Genomic DNA, 25,066 nt, shown 5'->3' on the forward strand with positions numbered 1-25,066 from the left:
ACAAATGTCTGTCAAACGGATCAAGGATGTGCAAGTGGGCCGTGCACCAACATGCCAAGATGTTGGCAACATTGGCTTATTTCTGTGAAGCCCAGACTCCTTTTCATTCCATTGCCCAATTGCAATAGCTTCAGATCTACTCTTTTCTGGTTTAAATGTGTACCATGCTTACTAAATTGATGGCATTTGTTTTTAAAATGTTAAATTGACCGGGTGGGGGGGCATTGTTTTTGGCAATTTGTTTTAGGGGAAGTACCAATCCACTTAAGAATCCATAAAATAAAAAAAGAAAAAAGAAAAAATCCGTAAAATAGCCATTCTTCTGTCAAATACACATTGCGGCTGGTCATTCTTACCTACAGATTAGTTTTATTTAGGTACACATTCAGACACCAGCAGACAAAACCCACTCTCAGAACCTCTCACTTTTGATCTCCTTTTTTTTTTTCCCTCGAAAGCTTGGGTGGGAACAACTGAAAATGCTTTACTTGGCATTTTCAAGGGTTAAAACACAAACAAAACAAAAAACAAGGGTTAAGATACATCAATTTTCAGTGCCTTGGCCTGGGGATGTAGCTGAAGGTTCCAGCGTTTGTCTAGCATGTTCAAAGCTTATCCACAAAGACAGCTCCTAAATCCTGAGTGAGCGCCTAGTCTCCTGCCGTTGAAACAGTTCACTCCTACAGTCTTCCTTCCAAGTGCTCCCCCTCAATATAGGATGTCAGACACTGACAACTCCAAAAAAAGGACTGTGTAAGTAGCGAATTAGAAGGCTAAGCTTCTTCTCTCATAAAGAGCTACCAGAGAAGTGATCGTTGGTCTTCATGCAGTTTTCTCACAGGCTTACGACCACTGGTAGAGAATAACAATCTCAAAAGCGCAGGGCTGCTCAGATGTAATGGGCACGGTGGGGAAAAAGCCACCACTGATGTGACTGTATCTCAGGTAGGCCGAGTCGACGGGAGGGGCGTGCAGGTAGAGTCTCCCAGGGTGCAGCTGATGGGCTCGGCCTCGGTGGATCCAATCCCCAAGACGTAAGATGGGCGTTGCCTACGTTGGGAAAGCCGGTTGCCTTGCGGGTGGGTCTTGAAGTGAGAAATCTCGGCGTGCAGGACCCCAGGGGAACTGTGCGGAGTCTACACTTAGACAGCGGTGGGTGGAGCCTGCTCTGGGGAAGAGTTCCTTTGCTCGCGTGGGCGGGGACGAAGGGGAGGCGTGGACTCGATGGGAGGGGCTTAAGTGAGTCCCGCCTCAGAGGCGTGCGGTGGGCGGAGCCCTCCCCGGAGCCAGCAGCATTGCCTTCGTGGGCGGGGCCTTATGGCCCAAGGAAACCGCCGCTCGCGCGGTCCCGGGTCTTCTCCGCTCTGCACGAGCGTCGTCGCGACCAGGCTTACAGGACAGAGCTTTTCGTGCCTGGACGGCTGCAGAATAGTTGCCATACATTTCACATGTGCATTTCCGCTCCTCACTGTCGTGTTTCCCTCCCCGTCCCGGCTCAGCGGCCGTGACTTTATCACCTCCGTCGTACTCACACACATCCCTCTCCCCCAATAGCTCGCTCCCTAGTGGCTCCACCAAAACCTTTAAGACCCGGGCAGCGCGGCCGCACACGAGACGGTCCGCACCGAGGGGGTGGGGACGGGCCGCGCAGTGGGCGGGGCGACGCTGCGGAGCGTTAGGGCACGTGGGGCCGTATCGGCCAATGGCGTGGCGTCGTTGAGGGCGGCGAGGCGGGGAGAGGGCAGCGTGGGGCCGGCGCGGGGCGGGGCCTGGGGCGGGGGCGGGGCCTGCCGGGAGAGGGGCGGAGAGACGCCGCCGCCGCTGCCGCCGCCGCCGCCGCCGCCGCGGCTGCCGCAGCCTCTGGGAGCCTGGAAAAGGGGAAGCGAGAGCGGACGAGCGACTCAGTCCCCGGGCGGCGGCTGCAGCGGCGGCGGCGGCGGCCGGGGCGGCGCGACGGCCGGGCCGGGGGCGCTTCTGCTGCTGCAGCGGCAGTGGCGGCGGGCGGCGGCAGGGGCGGCGGCGGCGGCGGCCCGCACCAGCCATGCCGAATAAAAACAAGAAGGAGAAAGTGAGTCGGGGCGGGGGGCTCTGGGACCGGGTCGGGGATGCCCGCGTCGTCGGGTAGGGGCAGACGGCAGGTCGTCCAGGCTCGCGGGCGGGCCCAGGGCGCTGGCAGGATTGCATGGAGCTGGGGAGGCCGCCCAGGCTCTGAGGTGGCGCTGAGGTGCCGCGGTCGCTCTGGGTGGCGGCGGATGCTCCGTGCAGTGCTCTGCGTGGCGGGGGCTGGGGTGCTGGAGCGTTCAGGACTCGCCCCAGAAACCCTCACTTGGAGGTTTAAGGGTGGGAGGGGAGAAGGGGATGGGCGGAGAGCACTGGGTTTATCAGTCCCTACCTGGAGTTTTCACCTCGCCCCCACCCCCAACACAGACATGAAGAGAAACGGAATTTGAAGGCTCCTGGTACTCAATATGATGTAGTTTGCTGCTGGCGTATTAAAGCCATCAGAAGCTCTCGGTGATAGGTATCTGTTTGGAAACTGCATTTGAGCTGATGCTTAGCGGTCCAAATACTGAGAACGCTAATTGGATTTTTGTTGTTGTTGTTGTTGTTTGTTTTTGTTTTTTTGTTTTGCTTTTTTTGTGATGATTTCCAGGAACCACCAAAACCGGTGAAAAGTGGAAAAGGTTCAAAAGAAGGACAAGATACAGCAGAAGCAGAGGTAACCACTGTAATACTCTCTGTTTTTCTGGAGCAGATTTTAATCTAGGGTCTAACAGAGAGGGTAATAAAAACCAAAGTCTCCTAAAGTGTGTAAGACTTTCTGAAGTCTTTCTTCTCATATGAGTTAGTTATCTTTATCCACTTTCATTAAAGTGTGCTGACATTTTAAAAACAGTTTCTCGTGGCTTCTAACGGAGCTCAGGCCCTCCCAGTGAACTGGTCTCATACGGAGTCTCTAGCTTTAGGGTCCGCCCCCTCATTCCTTTTCTGTTTCTCAATGACTCTTCCACAGTCCTTGCTTCGCTCAGCCTCTTGAGCTGGTTGGTGTCCTGGGGCAAGCTTCTCTCTTCTGCTGGTGGCCGGTCCTTTTCAACTAAGAAGTGTGAATGTGTTGTGATAGCTCGAATACGGGTACTTAAAGTCTTCTATTTCCTTTCCCTCCAGCTCTCCCATCCTCATTGGTGAATTCTCGACTTTTCTTGCTTCCTGACTTTGGCTTATTTCAAGAATATCTGGAATAACACCTTGGGTCCTTGGGTCATTTGGTGGAATTTGTGATCCTTAATGGAGTTGTGCCTTTGGGGGATTTGCAGGGCAGCCTGTTTATTTATTTAGCTTTGTTTTGTATCTCATTGTCTTGGAACTAGAGCGCCCAAGCCACAAGGCCCAGGTTTTAGTGTAAGGGGGCCTAGAAGCTGCTCCTCAAGTCTCCCTTCTCCAGAGCTGGATCTTTGAGATCTTACCACAGACTTTTTTTTTTTTTTTAATGGTTCTTTTTTTTTCCGGAGCTGGGGACCGAACCCAGGGCCTTGCGCTTCCTAGGCAAGCGCTCTACCACTGAGCTAAATCCCCAACCCCACCACATTTTTAATTTGTGGATGTTAGGCGTCCTCTTCCTGAGAGCCACATTAGAATGAGTTAAATTCTGCCCGGAGAAACACAGCTAACTGTCAATAATCTGCAGGGGTTATTTTAGCTTCAGGTTGTCCCTCCCTCCCCCCATTTGGTGTGTTCTAAGCCTCCCTCCTCTGCAGCAGGTGGTTCATCCTAGCAAATCTGTTGCCCTCCCTAGAGCCGAAAGCAGAAATCCAAAAGGTTCCTGAAATACCAGGAGATAGGATTGTCTGTGTCGGTCTTCACCTGCCCTTTCTGTACTGCAGATCATGGTGTCTTTCCTGTGGCACGCTAGTGTCTGACTGCCTTCCACAGCCATCCCTTCAGCGATGTTCACAGCACACGTAGTTGCTTTGCGTGGTAGATATACACTGTGTGCCTTGTTGTCCTGTCATTAGGACGGCTAAAACTTCTTACTGTGCCCCAAAGCTTCCTCGCTCAAACATACCGGTGTCCTGCTGCTGTTGGAGGACACAGAGGATGTCAACATGTATGTTCATTTCTCCCTAGTTTAGCCAAAGGACCTTGCTGTAAGGATAGGGTAGATGATTAGGTTAGGTTTGAATCCAAAACAAAAACAGAAAACCCATCCCAGTAGAAAGATGTCCACACCACTGCTGTGTCTGTCAAGGTCTTGGGGATTTTACTGTCAGCTGTGTAGGGCTCCGGAGTGTGGCCTGCAGTGCCCGGTGTGATGCCCCAGTTGTCTTTCTGTATCTTTTCTAGTGCTACTGTCTAAGAGCTGGAGTCCCAGAGCTCAGAATGAGCACTGAAAAACACTGAGATGTTGGGCGCCTCACCCCTTTCTCAGAAGGATGCCTGAGGTGACGTGACTCGCTAAGCTTGACCCTTAGCAGATCACTGTTTAGATTATTTCCCGGGAGTGCAGATGAAGGCGCTGTAGCTACCTTGACCTCTGAGTTACTCTTACTTTCTGATCACCGGCTCCTCCCCTCAGCCTTTGGCTCTGTTCTTCCCTGCTGGTCCCACCCACTTAGTGTGATTGACTCAGCCAGTGAATTAAGTCATTACTGCACAGGCTTCTCTCCTCCGATTACTCTGGGATGTTTTAACCTGAATGGTGTAAATGGGTTTGGTATTCCCACTGCTGCTCCTTGAGCCCTTCTAACATGGCCTCCCCTTTACAAGCAGCAGTTGTTCACGATGCCCAGTGAAGGCAGCTCAGAGCCTAGACGGTTTTCCCCCTCCAGCTTTACAGCCTGAAGAGGTGAACAGGGCAGGTGTGCAGCCGTGGATGAGCTGCCCAAAGGCTTGGGGAGTAATCGCAGAGGTTAGCCGGTGACTGACTTAACATGCCACTGTCCAGGACACGGAGAGTCCCTACAGTGGATTTTTGGCTGGCCTCACGAGAGACAAGGCATTGAGCGGGTTACATCGAAGAACACTTTTTGGCTAGCATGTGGGCTTTTTTTTTTTTTTTTTTTTTTTTAAATAGGAAGGAAAAGTACTGGAGTGAAAGACAGTGTGAGACACGGGAAGGTATCCCAGGCTGGGAGCAAATGGGGATTCCTGCCTGCCAGGAGTGAGGCGCTCACTCGCCTCGTGAAACAGGTTTCCTCATCTCTAAGACAGCTTAGTGAGGTAAAGATGTCGGGTGGCCATTTTAACTGCCTGGGACAGATTGGGCCCGACTTTTCCTAAGACATTTTGCCCTGTAAGATAGACAGCAGCATAGATCTGGTAGTGTAGTTGCAGCTACTGTTAAAGGTTGTTACTGCTGCTGGACAGTTCTTGCTTCGTTCTAGAAATTTCTTCAGTGACGTTCGTACATTTCTCTCCTTTTCTTCTCTGTCAAGTAGAGTATGTTAAAGTCCGACCTGTTGCTCATTCCCGTGTGTCCTGAATATAAATACTTCTGTCCAGTGCCAGATGCAGGTTTGTTTTGTAGTGTGTGTGTGTCTTTAACTGATAGGCCACAGCTGACCCACGGGCCACCTGAAGTTGGAAAACGTGGAGATGGACAGAGAGAGCAAATTATGGTTCAGATTCAGGGGAACATGACTAGGCACATTTTTATGAATATTAAAAATCTTAAATTACGCTGAGATCCAGGCAGGTATTTTGCAGGGCCAGGCCATTGGACGGCGTTGCCGCCTTGTCTCGTCATGTTTTTTTTTGGTTCTTTTTTTCAGAGCTGGGGACCGAACCCAGGGCCTTGTGCTTCCTAGGCAAGCTCTCTACCACTGAGCTAAATCCCCAACCCTGTCTCGTCATGTTTTAAAAAATCTGTGTACTTTGTCCAAAGTGGACGTTTCTAAAGGTGTTGATGATTTTTATAAAGTGATTTGTTTTGGGGCACATTAAAGGTCTTGTTTTCCTTCTGTGTGTTTCACATGCTGGGCTCAGTTTTATTTGAAAGCCTTTTCAGCATCTCTTATGTAACATTCGGAGCTTGGAGCTTGGAAGGAAGCCGGAGCAGTCCTCCCTCAGACTTGGTCTCTCACGCTGACACTGTTTACCTTTATGAGGATTCCGTCCCCTTGCCTTTCATTGCCACTACCCACTGGTGCCTCGGAGGAAGGCATAGTATGGCTGAGGCTTGCCAGGGGTTATGTTAAGTTGGCGGGCAAAATAATATTTTTCTGTAAGTTAAACTAAAATTCATAGAAGTTATTAATCTAATAACAGCCATTACATGTGATCATAGGTAAAATTTTTATGAAAATATCTTTCAAAATTAATTTGGAGCCTTCTCTTCACGGCCTGTGAAGCAGACACCTTTCTTGATTAAGCTGGAAGAAGACTGTGGGAGCGGTTTGGAAACAGCAACATGGTGACTTACCTGACGTCCCCTGTGGGAGGGTCAGAGCTTCTATCCATGCATTGGCTGGCTCTTCTAAGACCTTAGGCCCAGTGCTCAGGGGCATAGAGCGATGGTGCAGCCTCAGACGGAGAGCACGGAGTTGTTGGGAAATGGCTGCCCTGGGTTGGCCGCCTCTGGGCCTCAGAAGCACCTGGGTCTTCCGTAAGCTGCTTTTCCTCTGACTCCCACTCACCCAAATGTAAGCTGATAGGTGAGAGAGCTGGGGCCTATGCTGGCCAGATCTTGCCAGGCGCTTTGTGAGAGGCTCTTCTGGGGCTCTGTGTTATCCTTGACCTTACCTAGTAAATGCCAGGAGCACTGCTGAATGTCCCCAGAGGACAGGTCACCCCTGCTGAGCCCTGCACTGAAAAGACGCTCTACAGAGTGTGCAGATTGCCTCCAGAGTGCGGCTGGCGCTCTCTCCCTGGGTATGCTTCCATGTTGAGCAGCAGGGCTCAGACAAAAGGGAAGGGCCCTTTACACGCCTCAAAGGCGGCGAGAACCCAAACAGATTGTATGTAGGTGGTTACAGCTCTCTTACCCATAGCTTTCATATTAGAAATTAAAGCTGAAAATTTTTAAGTATTCATCAGTTCGGCTAATAATAGCAGTAATACTCATTACATGTTAACAAAAATAGCATTTGTGTGAAAATAAATTTTTAAAAAATTCCCTGAAAAGAGGGGCATTGCTAAGTGGGGCTGGAGAGATGGTTCAGCGGTTAAGAGCACCGACTGCTCTTCCAGAGGTCCTGAGTTCAAATCCCAGCAACCACATGGTGGCTCACAACCATCTGTAATGGGATCCAGTTTCCTCTTCTGGTGTGTCTGAAGACAGCGACAGTGAACTCACATACATTACACAGATAGGTAGGTAGACAGATAGATGATAGACAGACAGACAGACAGACAGAGACAGAATTGCTTTAGGTTTTTCCAGATTTCTTTAGCTGCTTGGTTCTACAGTCAGCCCATCTTGATAGCACATGTATAACTCAAATCTTCACACTGCAAGACTTAAAGGAATTCCTTAAGCCCCTTTTAAGACACTGTGAAAACAGTTTGGCTTCCTGGATCCCTCGTAGCAGCTCCAGTCATGCTTTAAGGGCAGCTATCTGAGAATACCCTTCTGAGGACTGCCGCCAATCCTCAGAACGCAAGTTCAGTCCCTGGGACCCATGTGGTAGAAAAGAATCGACTCCTAAAAGTTGGCCTCTGGCACACATGCACACAAGAATATAAGACAATTCTAAGAAAGAATACCATTCCTGTCTTTCAAAAACAGTGATGGAGGCCTTCAAGTTTTCTTTGCGCCAACTCAAGTTAATCTGTTGAAATTTAACAACAGGTTTGATTACTTCTTAATGATTTAATTTTATTTATGTGCATGAGTATTTGTGTGTACTGTGTGTGCCTGGTGCCCACAGAGGCCAGAAGAGGGTGGCCAGAGCTGGAATTCCAGGAGGTCGTGAGCTGCCGTGTGAGCGCTGGGAATAAGGCCGTCTGTCCAGCTCAGGGGAAGCTTTTCCTTCCTTAAACTGTATTCCTCTTCTTTTCTTTTCTTAGTAATAATTTGTTCTCCCTTGTCTGTGACACACTGCTTTGAGTCCTGTGACTTGCTCGCCTTACTAGGTGAGTCCTTTGAGACCAGCTAGTTAACAAGATCCATGATCCGTCTTTGTGCTCTCCGTGTGTGTTAGGCCCTGCTATCTATGGAGAAATACTTGCTCGATGGATTTTAAAAAGTGCTTACAAGGTTGGGAATTTTGCCCAGTTGTGGAGTGTGTACCTAGGGAGTGCAGAGGCCTCGAGGCCAGTCCTCCGCACTTAATAAATAGTGCCGGAAGAAGGAGAGGGCTTCAGGTCAGAGTGCTTACCCTTCTGCTAGTGTAAGTTATGAATAACCTTTGATTATTATTTGTTTTACTGTTTGGGATCCCGAAAGGAATTTCACCGCAGAGCTTTCATTCAATATTATTGATTTTTAAGTAAATGATGTCATACTAGCTCAGATGATGTGGCGGTTAGGACTTTCCTTTTTGTTTATGTCTGAGACAGAGTCTTACCTTGTAGCCCAGGCTACCCTCTTACATGGGCTTCTCAAATGTCGAGATGATAGGCACGTGCCACACCTGGGACATAGGACTTCTTCTGCTGTTTCATGAACGTTCTAAGTAATAGAAGTTTTTTAGTTGAAAAAAGAGTAATTATAGATTTTACTTAAAAAGGTCAATAGTAAATGTATCTATCAAGTCTGTTTTTATTTAAAGCATTTCAGAGTGGAATTTTTCCACCAAAATGTGGTTTTTGTTCCTAATTACATTCATTTGGGGACTGCTTCTTGGGAGGATATGTTTTTACTGTATTTTGCAAGGTAGTCATAGGTGATAAACAGAGAGATGATAAGTGGTTGGACAAACAGACGGACGGACAGACAGACAGACAAATGGATGGGTTCTGGCCTGGCCATCTTTGGCCCTGTGTGAGTGAGCATGGTGCTGAGGATTGTGGGGATAAAAAGACTGATGCAGTCCTGACCTGTTTAGAACATAAGCACTGGCTCTGAGGTGTGGCGGATGTTCCTGCTGCCTGTGGACAGTCTGCGAGCTTGGGAGTTTCTTGCCGATTCCCCTTAGTTGGTGTTGAATGGAGGGGCCTAGGTAGGGCCCATCTCTTAGCAAGAGCCAGCTACTGCTTTGGGTAAGGACTCCTAAGCAGACAGGACCAGGTCTGTGAGACAGGTAGGGGAAGAGATGGGAGAAGTAGCCTAAACATGGAGGCACAGGTAGCCGCAGAGGAAGCACAGGCTTGTGGTCAACCACAGGACAGTGCAGAAGTTTCCCCGCCCTTGTAAAGGAGCTAACTGGTCGCCAGCTAACTGCCCAGTCACTGGCGTGGGTCACAGGGTGTCTTCTTGAGCACAAGACACCTCCCCTGAAACTTTCATGATGAGAAGAGCCTAGTGTTTCCCAGAAGGCGAGGGCACCCTGGGCCAGGCTGAACTATCCTTACTTTCTCGGCTAGGAGCAGTTCTTAGCAGGTTCAAGAGCAGCCTCTCCTGAGAAGTGCTGCTTCCCAGGCCACAGCATTCTGTTTCCCCACCTGGGGGAGTCAGAGAACAAGCCTGGAGTTTAAACTCCAGGGAGGAGCTAAATGCCTTCCCTGGATGCACAGAGCTGTCCTTTATCTTTTTGTTGAGAAACGTGACATTGATAGATGAGTTTCCCACACTGTATGGCCTACAGGCATTGCTGTGGCAACAGATGTTAGTTTTGTCCAGGGAGGAGCTCAGAAGTTGGCCACATCAAGCGAGTGATTTCATTTCCATCTAACGTAATAACAATGACACTTAAAGTCAGGTCCTTGGGTTAGCCACATTTCAAGTGCACAGTGGCCCCATGTGGCTGGTAACCACCAAAGTAGAATATGTATAGTGTCTGAGAGAGTCCCATGAGGGAGAACTGACACACAACCAGACAGTATTTTACACAACCACTTCCAACATGAGTGAATGTAGTGAGTATTGTAATTTAGCTTCATTCGTTCTCTTTAATAATACAAATCATCAAGTTTCAGATGAAAAATTTAAACAGAAAGAGGAGACAAATGGGCAAGAGAAGAGAAAACACAAGAGAGAGCACCTTGGTGAGGTGGGAAGGGGCTACATTCACCTCTTGGTCACTGACAGTACATGAGGAAGACTCCATTTTCTTAGGGGAGAGACCTTGAGAGAGCCAAGAGAAGGCACACGGCGTCACAGTCATTCTTTTTTTTTTTTTTTGGTTCTTTTTTTCGGAGCTGGGGACCGAACCCAGGGCCTTGAGCTTCCTAGGCAAGCGCTCTACCACTGAGCTAAATCCCCAACCCCGTCACAGTCATTCTTACAGACGGTGTCATGTATGTCTACATTTTTACAGGTCAAAGCATCCGCGTTTATAATATGAAGGCTGGGGTGTTAGTACAGAGTGCTTGTATGCCTGCTGTGCATTAGATCCTGGGTTTAACCGTCAGCACTGGAAAAAGTTTCTCTTTTTATTAAAACAGTACGGAAATGCATCCTTCTCGCTACACACTCAGTTTGCTTTAGGTGGTCAGGTACAGTCTTGCCAAGGATTTGACATTGAGATGGGACCCTCATCCAGGGGTGGGGGGGCAGCTGTCGGGGCATTTGGAGCAGGAAAGTGAGGGCAGATGACTGGTGGGTGGGTTTGCAGAGGGGGAGAAGGTGACCATGCATAGCACGGGGTGTGACAGATTCCAGATCCCCACCTCTGTGGGTCCCTGGAGCCAGGTCTCATCCCTTCCTCTTAGCTTCCTGGTTGAAGATGCGTCTGTGGAGAACCATAACACATGGCCCAGAGACACCTATGACACATGACCCTTAGTGTACTGGAGGTCACAGCTCTGTAATTCCTTTCCTACCACTGGGAACCTGACTGGTTTGCTCAAATCTGTGGTCAACACTGATCAGAAAACTCTCCTTCCTCTCTGTTTCTACCTCTCAGCAGGAAGTGGTGGCCTAGAAAATTAAATTTTCTGCGAAGGGCTAGATATAACTGTCCTAGGCTTTATGGGACTAAAATATTTGTATAGTTTGTCACAGCCACCTACTGTGCTATTGTAGGAGAGAGAAGCCTTAGACAATGGTGCATAAACGGGTGCTGCCTTCTAACAAAACTGCCTCTCACAGAGGAGGTGGAGGCAGGGTCGCGTGGCCCTGGGATAGGGCTTGCTGTCCCTGGTCTAGGGTGGGTCCATGCGACTGGCCACTCAGAGAAAGTTGTGAGTGGTTGGTTATGTCAGCAGCCCTGGACTCCCATCTGAAACCAACCCTGGTCAGCTCACGACAAGGAGCGTCCTTCATGTTTGAGTCTGGTCACCATCGTGAAACCCTGGTGATCTCAATGGCTTGGCCCTGCTCTATGGCACAAGAGGCCTCTTATGCACAGTCGTGAATCTTCAGAGCTTCAGAGTTTGAATGAAGGAAAAGTGCTGTTTGTTCCATGTCGTAATCCCTTATATGGTCAGACGCTTAGGAGCGAGGCTTTGTCACCAAGCCAGTTGCTTATTTTTCGGGTTGAATGAATACTTCTAAAGTACAGAGACTAACAAGCAGCCATGTCTCTTTGCCCAGAATTTTTTCACTCCACATGGAGGAGGGGAACGCTGCCTGCTGCACAGGGGGTTATGGGAAGAGAAGTGACAGCTGGACTTTGGATGAGACCTCGCCTGTTAGAAACTGTACACCCTTCCTTGATATCTATATTGTTCCTCTGCAGAAGCCTGTGCCACCATGCCTAGTAGCTGTTGGGAAGAGTGACCATTGGCCCCATACCCGCTGTGGTAATAATACAAGTCAACATGGGCCTGCCTGGGTGAATCATTGCCCCTGCTCCTCATGGCGACTGATAGTTCTACTTTCCCTCCTCTCAAGAACTGCCCCCTCAAAGGATCCAGAATCCAAGTGCTTGGGCCCTGAAAAGGTCAGAAAGATAGCTGCTCTGGGCCTCAGGGTATCTTAGATCATCCTGAAGCTGCCCAAGGTTCTCCGGAGATGCAGGTAGTGGGGCCACAGTTTGCACTCAGAACTCTCGGGAAAGCCTTGATTTGAATTTGATAGGCAGCGCTGTGTTAGAGACTAGTATGTCAAATGCAAGAAGGCCAAGGGAACTCCTTGGGGTCTCTGGTGTGGCTGAGCGATTGGACCAAGGCACACCTGCCATGGTCTCCAATCCAGGGCAGTGACCAAAGGGAAGAACCGAGTCTGAGAACTTCCCCAAGCCAGGCAGCAAACAGCACACACTTCTAGACAACGGTCAACTCTAAGACTTGTCTCACTTTCAGCTCATGAGTGAGCTCCTGATCTGCAGAAGCCCCTGCTGCTTCTCACTGTCTAGCTTATGTCAGCGATAGGCTGTGCTGGGGCTCCCCAAACCATGGATGTTTGTAGCAGCAGACCCAGAAGGGGCAAGGATGCTAGAGGGCAGAGAAGCTTCGTTCACTGCCACCTCCTTCCAGAATGTTCCCCCCAGCTGGAGCTCCAGGAAGCTCACAGCCACCTGTTTGTTACCCTCCCCAAAGCCTGGCCGCCACTAGCCTGCACTTGGTGGGTCCACCCTGGCTTCATACCCATGCCGTCCTCTCCACCTGAATCCCACTTCATCCTAAAGCTGTAACACAAGTGACTGTATCTGCTGAGTGCGCCCAGCTGGCTTCCACCTTCTGGCTGTTGTAGGCAGAGCTGTGCCCGTTTGAGTCCTTGTGGATATCTTCCAGGGGTGAGATTGCTGGATCACATGGCGGTGGTGCAGTTCACTTACTGAGGAGTTCCAGCTCCACCCCACCCCCAACACGAGCACACACTCTCTCGCTCGCTCTCCCCCCCCCCCCCCCCCCGCGCCTGTGCTGACGCTGGTGGCTGCTGAGGTGGAGAACCTTTCTGGTGCCTGTTGCCATTTGAGGGTAGCCTTCCTCTTGAGTTACCAGGAAAAGTTTTTGGCTACTAGTAGACTGTCCTCAGATATGTAATTAACAAATATTTTGTCTTTATCATTGCCTTTTACTTTTTCATAATGCTTTTTATGTACAAAAACATTTTTAATGAAATCCAATTTATCTGGTTTTGTTGAGGTTTTCATCATAGTTAGCATCTCGCTGTCGAATCCAAGGCAATGAAATGTCTCTCTGCGGTTCTAAGAGTTTTATGGTTTTTCTTGTTGTACTTTGGTCTTTGATCCATTTTGAATTAGTTTTTACTGTGCTCAGGGCTGAGGACTCACCCTCTTACTTTCCCATGTGTCTCCTTAACCCTGTCCATCGTCTGCCTGTATTTGTTGCGGGGTAGTCTTGCTCATTAGTTTTGTCTGACTTACCAGGATGTCGGTCAGATCACACTATTTGATTAAAATTGTGTCTTAAAAGATGTTAACAGACGTGCAAAAATAGCTTGGGTCAGGGAAGCAAACTGCTTGGCATTGCTGGAACACAGTGAGCGTGTGTGCAGGCGTGTGCGGTGTGTGCATACAAGTAGTTTCATGGAGGTGGGCATGGGAGTTGTGCAGCGAGAGTTTGTGGTAGAGTGGAGGAAGGCACTCAGAAGTTCAGCATCTCTGCAGATAGCTGATTGGCGAAGGGACGAACCTAAGAGTGCGAAGGGCGTGGCATCCTGGCTGTGGGAGTGAGGAGGGGGAGAAGATGACCGGCGCAGTCCTGAGCCAGTATCCAAGGTCTGGTGTTTGAGAAGCTTTGGTTAGGGGTGGAAGTGGGAATGGGAGACAAGGCATTTCACATACAGGGAGCAGGCACTGACGTAGCACCCCGTTCAGGGGACAGTTGAGAATCTAAGAGTGGCCTGGTGTGCCTGATTTGGTCGCAGGATGCAGAGGGGAAAGAGGAGTCTTACACTCTAGTCTCGTCTTGAGGTACCGGGATTAAAGCAGACAGACATCTGAATCTTCTGTTAGGAATTACGTTCTTATGCGTAGGACTGAAGGGGAAGTTTTGATGTCTGTGTCCTGTCGCCTGACTTTAACATCACCAGAGTACTGCCAGTCTTTTCACGTGGCGCCCCCTCCTTCCCCTTCTCAGATCGCTCTGACGCCAGTCAGAGCCAAGTGTGTGTTTTGGAATAAGAGCCCTTTGCACTAACACGCGTTTGCACACGTAAACAGAATGTGTTAACAGGGTTCAGACCCTTGCTCACGGTATGTGCACACAGTGACTGCAGAGACAGCATCCTGCTTCCTCTCCTCTGGTGAGCAGTCTCCTCCACTCAGGCCACACACGACACAGAGTGTGCAGGCTTCTCTGGTGTCCCCCCAGCTCCCTCCTTGTTGTCATAAATGGTGGTATTTTATTTATTTACGGCTGAATAATATTCCAGGGTGCGTCTGTTGCTGAGCACCCGGGCAGATCCTGGGTTATCGATGGCGCTGCAGGAAACCTGAGCGTGCGGGCACCTGGGCTGTGCTGGTTTGACTTCCTTTGGATACAGAACCAGAAGTGAGATAGCTGAATCATATGGTAGAGCTATTTTTAGTGTAGTGAGGAACCACAATTCTGTTCTACATAATAGTGCTAACTTACATCTCAACCAGCAGCGTGCAGATTTCTTTTCCTCCACATCTTCACTAGCTTTGATGTGTGTCTGCATACATGTGTTTACTTTTGTACATTTACATGTTTATTTGTATGTGTATATATGCGTGTATGTGTTCACAGTTCTGAGGTGAAGCAGCAGCTTGTACTTTTAATCAACATTTCTTTGATTATTAATAACGCCAGGTATTTTCACATATTTGTCGGCCATTTGTGTTTTAAGGTGAGTCTGTTGAGATCACCTGGCCATTCCTAATCAGATCATCTGCCTTTGATTTCATATTCCCCATGTATTCTGGATAGTAACCTTCCATCAGCTGACCACCTGGCAGACCTGTCCCCCTCTCTCTTTTTTTTTTTTTTTCTTTTCTTTTTTTCGGAGCTGGGGACTGAACCCAGGGCCTTGCGCTTGCTAGGCAAGCGCTCTACCACTGAGCTAAATCCCCAACCCCCCTTCTCTCTTTTTATGGGGTATCTCTTCCCTGTGTTGACTGATTCCTTCACTGTGTAGAAACTTTATCTGTAATCCTATTTGCCAGTTCCTGCGTGGTTCCTATGGCTGGAGACTCTTAAGCAGACCCAGGAGGCGGGTGTGGCCCTGAGAGTCAGCAGGAGACAGCCACCCCGGTTGCCAGCTTCAGTGCAGGGGATGCTAAGCCCCTGGCTGCTCTTGGTTCTTACTGCATCCCCCTTTCTCCTCCCGTGAGCTCCTTTCTTGTTTCTCCCTTACAGTTTAGCTGTTAGTTAAATCAAATTAGTCACATGTTTTTTGAAAGATGTGATTCTGAATCGAAGGTGATTTTACCCTGCTACCCCACTCAGGGGACATTCAGTAATGCTGGTGACATTCTTGTCTCAATCCAAGATAGGATTGCTTGTTTGAGGTGGGTGAAGCCAGGATGCTGTAAAGTTCCTACAGTGCACAGCATAGCCCCAACCACAAAGCTTTCCTGCCTGCTGCTGGGGCAACCCTCTGCGGCCACACCCTCTGCGGCCAAACCCGACTCCTGCAGTCTGCTCTGCTGATTGCTGCCCTGTTGCTGGTTAACTGATTCCCTTTCTAGTTTGTCTCTTAAGGGCATTGTGGTTAGACTGGAAATTTGACCGGCTTCAGGCTGGCCCTTTTGGGGAGGCAAAAAGCACTTCTTCAACTATGTGTCAAGTGCTAATTGCTTGTCTCTGGCGCTTGGGTGACAGCAGCTTGTACAGTCTTCCACACAGCTGTAGAAAGGGGTAGTTTTGGAAGATGCTGGAAGGCAGAGTTGCTCAATGTAGACTGCAAGGATGGAGGATCCAGGCAGGTTGATATCACCCAGAAGTGGGGCATCTGACCGGGTGCGGCTGAAGCTTGGCTCCACTAGTGCTGCTGGACGGACGTTCCCCGCATCTGAACCTTTCACTTATGGGCCCCAGCGGGAAGGGCCCCAGCTGTGTTATTCTCAGTGACCACACAGGAACTGTTAGAGAACTTGAAGGAGAGGAATGGGCTATCCGGCTGGAGGCTGCAGGGAGATTCTGTGTGGGCAGCACTTGTTCCAGGAATGACTGTGAGCGAGGTGGCTTGGCCGTTAAGGTGTAATACTTGTCTAGAGTCACTTATTTCTCAGGGCTCCTTGCTTTTGCCTTTCGTGTGGTGACCTTTTGGCCTCCCCCATCTCCTTAGACCTTGGTTCTTGCTGCTTCTCCATTTCCAAGTGGCTCTTGGCAGATCTCATACTGTTTACCCACATGGTTGGCATCCGCGCCTTAACCCGCCCTCTCCCTCTTCCTCAGCACCAGGTCTAGGTTCCGCTCAGCTATTCTCTCGGCTGTGGCTTCCTCCCTGTGGGCCCTGTCCCACCAGCACCAGGCACAGTCAGCCTTTCCATCCTGGACGCAGCTGCCCTTTCCCTTCCTCTCCGTCCAGCCAGATGATGACTGCTGCAGCTGCTCACGGTCCCCGCTCCATCTGAGCTCTGCTCACTTCTCCCATGCTGCTCAAGACCAGCCTCACCCAGCCGCGACTGCTGTCCTGCAGGCGAGGGCATTGCAGCTGTCCATCTGTCCTGGAAGACACCTTCTATGAGGCCACACTCCCCTCGCCACTGTGCTCAGCCCCCTTGTTGGAGCCGCTGCTCCCTCCTTGCCTGTTTGTCTTCATCAGCCAGGTGGTCATTCCCGTGGCGTGGGCAACTCACTTAGGCACTGTTGACTTCCGGTGTCGCATGAGCAGTCCCAGTGCACTTCCTGGGGGTCTAGTGTGTGTCTGGCTTAGGACACAGGAAGGTAACATGGGCAGGGTAGGATGGATAGGCAATAGACAGGATAGGAGCAAAAAGATAAGACAAAGAATTAGCTGCTGTGTCACTCTTTGAAATTATTTACTTATGTATATGAATATTTTATTTGCATGTATGCCTGCGGGACAGAAGAGGCCATCACACCCCATTGCAGATGGTTGTGAGCCACCATGTGGTTGCTGGGAATTGAACTCAGGACCTCTGGAAGAGTACTCTGTGCTCTCAACCACTAAGCCACCTCTCCAGCACCCCCGAGTCTTATTCTTAAGAAAAGAAATTAGAATACATTCTAGAAGAAGCTGGGAGGGAACTTTGGCCTCTTCTTCCCTAGTGTAATGGGATCATCGCATAGGCCCTCAGATAGTGCAGTGACATTGAACTTCCTGCTTTACCTTACAGGCCAATTGCCACTCTTCACCTGTCTCCTTCAGCCAGAAGGGAGGCTTTCTCTGTCCCTTGGTCCCTTCTCCACCCCCAACCCCACACACCTGCCTCATTCTCCAGTCCTAGTGGTTTTGCCAATAGTCTGACACTGTTTTCCACACTTAGCTGCTGCTTTCCGCCCAAGCTAGTCTCTGAATTTCTTCTTTGTAGTTGAAGCCAGAGCCTTCTCAGGGCTGGAGCCCACAGAGCCAGAGTGTCTTTTAGAAAGAGAGAGAGGCCTGCCCCGTCACTGCTACACCACATGACTTCAGGCTTCACCTCATTTGGAGCTCTCGTCCATGTCAGGTCCGCTTCTCATCCAGGCTGGGAGGTCACACTGCCTTGGCAGGTCCCTGTGCCTTTCTAGTCTCATGTCTACCTGTCCCTCTCCGGGTGAATGACCCGCAGCCATGCCAAGGCCACGGCAGGGGGTGCAGAATGGAGGTGAGCACCTTTCTTCAGAAAAGCTCTTCCTGGCTGGCCACTCACAAAACCTGAGACCCTCACAAAACCGACAAGAGTGCTGTGTAGGCCTTGTCCTCCAGGGAGAAAGATGGGCCCTTAGCATTGACAGAGTGTAAAATTGTAGCATTCTGGGCCAAGAGTGCTCAGGCATATTATGCCGTGACATGGGAAGGCAGGCCGTGGAGGTGCCATGGGGAGTAAACAGCGTGTCAGGTGAGGACCTGGAGGAGTTGCAGGAGGAGACATGGTGGTGGGCCAGGCCTGGAAGCAGAACATAACCACCATGAAACTAGAAGAAGCTGTGTCACTGAGTAAACAACAGAGCAGTGGCCAGATTATCTCTCTGGAAGTTTTCTGTCTCCTGGTGGGTAAAGGCTCTGGAAAGGCAGGCAAGCTCAGCAGCGTTCAATGGAGGGGAGCTGATGGCTTGGTGTCAACAGAGGTTCCTAGACATGGAAACCTTATCTGGGCTTGTTTCCCAGCAGGGAGGCCGGCCAGCCTCTGGGTGTGATTGAATTCTGTGTTGTGGGCTAACCAGAGCATCCCAGTCTTATCTTGGTTCCGTAAGATGCAGTTTGTTTCCTCGCTGGGCATGAAGCAGCCTCGAAGCTGCTTCCGGTTGTCTTCCTACTGTGGTTCTTCAAGGTCCTTGTCTGTGAGGTCCTGGATTGGACAGTGTAGACTGTGGGAGGTGGAGGTCGGAGCAGTCTGCAGTGCAGGCATGGGAGCCAGGAACACTGTGGGACTGTCCTTGAGTCCATGCAGTAAATCCCAGGGCTTTTAAGTTTTATCATTTTAAATTGTGTGTGTGGGTGTGTGTGTGCACATGTGTGTACATGTGCTGTGCGTGCGAGAGTGTAGGTACTCTTGGAGGCCAAAGGCATCGGATCCCCTGGAGCTGGAATTCCAGGCTATGTGACCTGCCCAGTGTGGGAACTGGGAACCGAACCCATGTCCTTTGTAAGAGTAGCAAGTGCTTTTATGGCGCCACATCTCCAGCTTTTGAAGGAGCAGCCCAGGGAAGCCAACACATAAGTCTTGACTTGAGGGAAGGGCTCCATGAAGGGAGGAGTTGTAGGTGGAGCCTCCTTTTTAAACCTCTTACTCTGTTCATGTATTTCTATGTACATGTGTACACACACATACATGGAGGTTACAGTGCACACGTGGCGTTCAGAGGGCAATTTGTGGAAGTCCTCTCCTTCCACCATTTGGGTCCCAGGGATTACCTAGGTGGTCAAGCTTGGTGGCGAGCATCTTTACCCACTGATCACCCTCACCAGCCCACAGGCGAGCCTTTTATTTCTTTTTATTTTTTATTTTAGTTTGTGCCAGATGTAAGAGTGAGAGATTCTTTTTTTTTTTTTTTTTTTTTTTGCTTTTTTTTGGAGCTGGGGACCGAACCCAGGGCCTTGCGCTTGCTAGGCAAGCGCTCTACCACTGAGCTAAATCCCCAACCCCAGAGTGAGAGATTCTTTATGAGTTGTCTGTCACAGTAATAAACTCCAAGCATAGCTGCTTACAAAGGGAAATGTCATTTAGCTCACAGCTCTGGGGGTGACTCAGTTCTGGCGAGGACAGAATGGCAGGTGGCAATGGCGGGACTGTGTGTGACTTACCACCTTTCAGTCCAGGATAGAAAAACTTCCTGCTAGGCTCCAGCCCTTAAAGGTTCACACACTTCCGCCCCAGCACCCTAGAGATCAAGATCAAGCCATTCCAGACATGGAGATCAGAGAGAAAGTCCAGAGCCACAGACTGTGGGAGGGCACCGACCCCCACTCTCAGGTCAGGGCTCTGCTACTTTGGGCACATTTGGGACAGCCTGTCCAAATGTTCCTAAGCAGCATGGTAAAAACAAAGCAGGCCTTCACTGCTTAGCAAGCACACGTTCCAAGGATGGCAGCAGAGAAGTCGGGTTCGTGTTGGGGTGGCTGGTCTCCATGGCCCTGCGTCATGATGGGAGGGGGTAAGGGTCTGTAGCTTCAGGTTGGAGCTTGTTGACCTTTCAGTGCATGTGTCGGGGTAAGGATGTGCACATGTGTGTACAGATGTGCTTGTCTGTGCATGTGGGTGCATGGAGGCCAGAGGTGGGTAGTGTGTGTCTTCCTCCTCCTCTGTCACCTTCTACCCATTTCAGCCCCACTGACAGCCATTTGAAAGGACATCTGTACAGATTCAGGTTCCACTGTTTGGGGCGGGTAGGGTGCAGCGAACAGGGTGTGTCTGTGTTGCCTTCACTGGTGTAGATGGTGCCTGTCCTTTCTAGACAGTGGTAGCAGGAAAGCCACAGTGTCCTGGGTCAGCTGGTCATACACAGAAACCCCTCCGAGTGGGGGCCCAGAGCCCACGAGCTCCACAGGTCTGCTTGTGGTGAGATAGCCATTGGACCTCTGTGGGTGACAAGGGCCTCCAGGGGTTTTGCTGTGTGTTCCTTCAATCTCCTCTCCTCACAGGGATAGCTCACTGGCCATGTTGTAGCTGGCCACAAGGAAGTTGTCTAGCCCTGGTGACTATCATATCATCAGAAGGTGTACGCAAAGAGAAGCCAGTTTTAGGCTCAGGGAAGGAACCTGCAGACAGAGTAATGACCGTGTGAGAACCGGCTGTCACTGGAGGTGTTCTCTCTCGCCTCTGTGCAGTGGTTGTAGGAGTGCATGCTCTCAGATCTTACAATCCCAGGGAAGGCCCAGGGTGGTATGTCTTAGCTCACAGCCCCTCCTCTGTGTTCAAGCCACAATGTGTGTAGTCACATTGAGCCTCCTGTCTCCCTGACTCTGGACCTGAGGTTCCGTTATCTCTTTGCCTTCCGTATCACACCACCCTCCCTCATGAGGAGTGCTGTGCTGACACCGTCCATCTCCATAGTGAGGTCTTCCCTCTGCAGACCTTGACTTAATTCATATCTACAAAAGATGACATGTCCACATGTCCTAGGGATTAGGGTGTGACCATTTTTGTGGCAGTCATTACCTAGCCTGCCACATCATGGTAACATTTTAGAAGAAACCGGGCAGATGGCTTACATTTGCAATCAGCATTCAAGAGGCTGAGGCAGAAGGATCACCACTAGTTGGAGATTAGCCTCTGTTATGCAGTGCATTCAAGGCCAGCCTGAGCTACCAAGTAAGACTGTCCCCAAACAAAAGAACTCAAAGGTCTTCAGGGGACATAAATAGTCAGGTGCCTGATTCTTGTAGTCCAGGGTTGCTGACGATGGGACTTAAGGCTCAACCTCGAGCAGCTCCAGTTAAGAGGTAAGAAGAACACTGCCCCAGAGCAGTGCACGTGTGCGTGCATGCATGCATGCGTGCATGCATGCGTGCGTGTGTGTGTGTACACGTGTGCCCGAGTGCACCCCCCACCCCGCTGTGCACACGTGCGTGTGTGTATATTTTCTACATTTCAGTTATGTTGTATTAGCAGTCATTTTAAATAATCCATTTCCCACATTCATTTCTTTTTCTTTTGAGAACAGATAGCCAGCCGGAAAAACAGCCTCGCATCTGTCCAGTCTTCGACATCTAAAATAAAAGTACCAGTCCCTCAGCCCGTCCCTGTGAAGAAAGACAAACGGCAGAATTCTTCACGATTTAATGCCAGCAATAACAGAGAACTGCAAAAGCTCCCATCTTTAAAAGGTAATTTTCGCTTGTGGCTGAGGGAGAGAGGCTGTTTCCAGTCCTGCCTGCTCCTTACTTTAATGATCCAGTTTAGTTTTGTTTTCTCCTGATTCGGTTTTTGGTTGGATTGAGTGCCACTTGCTTTACTGCACTAATAGTTTTCATTCCAGAGCTTTGGAGAATAAAAGTCTAATGGGTACATACATTACAAGCACACTACTGTAAGACAGTAAGGAAAACTCAAAACCCTGAAGGCTGTAAGTGAGCAGCTGCGTCTCTTTCCGTGGTTCTCTGGCTTGCCTCACAACTCTGGCCTTTAGAATGGGTTAGTCCAGGCCATCGCGAGAGTCCAGGCACGGCTTGCTTCTTTAACCGTGGCCAGCCAGCTCAGTCCCTTTCTTGTGACCAGCCGTGGCCTAGGGCTCTTTACTTGGAACTGCTCCCCTTGGCACAGCCACCTCTTTCCCCAGAGGACCATTAAACTCTTATGTTTCCTCCAGGAGGCATTGGTGTTGAGGTCATAAGACTTTGACAAGGAGAATGGTTCGAGGACTGTGGTCAGATGTGACCCTCTGATGGTCTTTACATATTCTGAGATCTAAAACCAATACAGAGTGGCTGTCCGAGTCTGTCATACCTGAAGTTTGTAATGATGGATGGTTTATAATTAATCTTGACTGAGTGTGGAGAGAGCTGGAAGTCGGCCTCCTTTAGAGTGTATTCCCAATGCCCTCCCAGGGCCAGCGCGGAGCAGAACTCCATGCAGATGTGCCTGGGGAGGGGCCAGTGAAGGCTCTCTTCCTTCATTTGCTAGTAGGTGGGTGGCCATTCTGTGGATGTAGGGTATGGCACCAACCAAGTGTGAATCCCTGTCACTGCCCATCAGGATGTAACATCGGGGCGTTGAGTGGAGTGAGTCTTTTTGCACTGCCCCCAGGAGGCCAAATGGGAGAGGTGTGGTGTGGGGTTGAGAAGGCTCAGAACTGGGTTGGGGATTTAGCTCAGTGGTAGAGCGCTTGCCTAGCAAGCACAAGGCCCTGGGTTCGGTCCCCAGCTCCGAAAAAAAAAAAAAAAAAAAAAGAAAAAGAAAAAGAAAAAAAAAAAGAGAAGGCTCAGAACTGTGTGGAGCCTGGCGCCTGTCATAAGGGCATGGTAGATTGTGTCCTGCCCACTTCACACAGGCCAGAGCCCAGGTGGAGCTCAGCATGGGCTGCAGTGATTTCTGTCTTGGGAGCCTTACCAGTTTGAAAAAGTCTCTGCCAGAGGCTCCTCGGAGCCACTGCTCTGCCTCTGCCTCTCTCTCCGTGTCTTTCTCCGTTCACCAGCCCTTCCTCTTGCAGCATCCTTTCACCAGACCCAGACACTCAGGGTTCTTTCCTGAAGGCAGTCCGTGGGGTTCTCCTGCCGTCATCCTGTGACGAGGATGGATATGCCTGGATTTCAGAAATAATCAGATGAGGTGACCTGTGTGCCCATGAAGTGGGTTCAGCTGGGCCAAGCACTTTGTAATGATCTGTGTCGTCCTCGCATAGTGGCCCATGCAGTGTCACTCTGTAATAGTCTCCTGTGGTTTCTGACTGGTTCTTTTCCTCTCCCGTATCTGGGGGTCACACCCCCTTCTTCTGACTGTTTCTGTTCACTACCCCTTCATCCCCACTTTCTTGGTAATTATCTGATTTTTTTAAAAAATACTTTTCTCTTATTTATTAAGTCAGATACTGAATTCTCTTAATTTTAATTTAATACCAATAAAAAGCAATGTATCTTATAAAGAGAATAACCTTAGATCTACTCTTTTTTTAAAAGTTTTATTAGATATATTTCTTTACTTACATTTCTTTTTTTTTTTTGGAGCTGGGGACCGAACCCAGGGCCTTGCGCTTCCTAGGTAAGCGCTCTACCACTGAGCTAAATCCCCAGCCCCCATTTCTTTTTTTTTAATATAAAGTTATTTATATCTACAGTATTAAGTGTTAAGTTTTTTTTTTTCTTTTTTTTTTTTTTTCGGAGCTGGGGACCGAACCCAGGGCCTTGTGTTTGCTAGGCAAGCGCTCTACCACTGAGCTAAATCCCCAACCCCTTTACTTACATTTCAAACGTTATTCCCCTTCCCGGTTTCCTGTCCATAAGCTCCATTCCCTCCCCCTCCCCCTTCCCCTTAGCCCTACTCTTAGGCCTCCAACTTCAAGTTAGATATTTTTCCTCTTTTAGAGTTTCATTGAGACACAATTTATATACCCTGAGATCATCTGTCATTAGTGGAAGTTTTAATAATTGTCTAATAAATGTGTACAGGCGTACAACCATTTCACACGCAGGTGTTAAAGTGGTCCCGCTGTCTTCCAGGTACTTTTGCCCCATTACTGCCAAGTCCCACTCCCACCCCGTGGACAGGGGACTGCAGATCTGCATTCTGTCTGTATTTGATTTTTTTTTTCACACACACACCCCCAATCCTATTTTATATATATGGGTGTTGTGTGTTGTATCTGAGGAGACCAAAAGGAATCAGGTCCCCCAGTACTGGACTTACAGGGCTGGGAGTTACTGTGTGGGAGCTGCGAGTCTGACTCAGGACCTTTGGAAGAGTACCTTGATCCGTCTCTCCAGCTTTGTGTGGATTTTGTTTAGGGGATCCTTTTATTTGCTAGTTTCTAAAGCAATAAGAAGAAGCCTGAGCCGCTCTCAAGGATTAAGAGTATTTTGGTTTGTTTGTTTACATTGTTTTCTCTTTAATTGGCACATAGTAATTACAGCATTTATTGAGGACAGTGTGATGTATACAATGTGGACGTATGTATACGATATGTAGCAACCTAGGCAAGGCACTTAGTCTTCCGTGTCCCTAAACATCGTTTTGTCTTTGTAGGTATTTTGAAATCTGTAACAATTGTGAACTGGCCATCCTGAGGCTACAGGACGTTGGGACTTAGCTCTTCTCTAACTGTCCTGGCACCCGTTATCTTTCCAGCTTGGCTTCTTCTCGTGACTACTAGTTTTCCTGTAGGTTCTGAGAAGCCAGCTGTGGGCACCACGTTCTTGCCCTTGGAACATGCAGCCTTGGTGTTCTGTGCCGTTCACTTAATGTGGTGTCCTCCAGTTACCCTGTGCTATTAACAAACGAATTTAACATTTTACGGTCACTAATAGAGACTACTAATTGTGTACCACGTTGCCCGTGTCCATTCTGGGGGTTTCAGTGGATCCCACAGTTGACATCCTGTCTTGCCTCCTGAAACAGTGTCACAGTAAACACGCATGTGTGCATGGCTCCTTTGGGTACATCACAGAATGGCCTTTGCTAGGTCAGATGGCGGCTCTGTTTCAGTTTGTTGAGGCAACTCCACAATGGCTATGCTAACTTCTATTCCCAACCATCTATCACGTCTTGTGAATGTTTGCTGGTGTTTGTCCTTGAACCACAGGCCAGGGAGGAATGGTTCCTCCATGTGGCTTGACTCATATCCCCTAGATTTGTGTCATTTGCTTTTTTGAAAGAGGTACCTCAGGGTGTTAGGGGTTGAGCTGCCCATGCGCCTGGCCTCTGTCCCCCGGAGGACCTGCTCTTGCACTGTTCTGCCTGCACATTGTGTGTGTGCTTCTTACTTTGCTCTGGCCCCATTTGTATAGTTCTTCTTTGGTTGCTTCTGCTCCTAGGGAGTCATTAGAATCAAGTCCACCCTGCATTTTCGTCTTCTAGTTTCCTGGTTTCAAAACCTAGATTTAAATCTTTGATCCATT

At 49.4% G+C, this 25,066-nt stretch overlaps 1 protein-coding gene across 7 annotated transcripts in view; it reads left to right on the forward strand.

Annotated features, from left to right (window-relative positions):
• Nucleotides 1-1,816: 1,816 nt before the first annotated feature.
• Ppp2r5c (protein phosphatase 2, regulatory subunit B', gamma) overlaps nucleotides 1,817-25,066 on the forward strand; it is a 136,645-nt gene continuing 113,395 nt past the window's right edge. For 3 of the 7 annotated variants that reach the window (NM_001415126.1, NM_001415125.1, NM_001415127.1), the window contains exons 1-3: nucleotides 1,904-2,068; nucleotides 2,654-2,719; nucleotides 21,181-21,343. In NM_001415126.1, coding sequence (NP_001402055.1) covers nucleotides 2,042-2,068; nucleotides 2,654-2,719; nucleotides 21,181-21,343 — 256 coding nt within the window. In that variant the 5' untranslated portion in view covers nucleotides 1,904-2,041. Of the gene's footprint in view, nucleotides 2,069-2,653; nucleotides 2,720-21,180; nucleotides 21,344-25,066 lie in introns of all 7 variants that reach the window. The other 4 variants (XM_039112971.2, XM_008764962.4, XM_063262522.1 and 1 more) reach the window with 3 other exon arrangements.

Source organism: Rattus norvegicus, chromosome 6, assembly GCF_036323735.1.
Source record: "Rattus norvegicus strain BN/NHsdMcwi chromosome 6, GRCr8, whole genome shotgun sequence".
Classification (NCBI taxonomy): domain Eukaryota; kingdom Metazoa; phylum Chordata; class Mammalia; order Rodentia; family Muridae; genus Rattus; species Rattus norvegicus.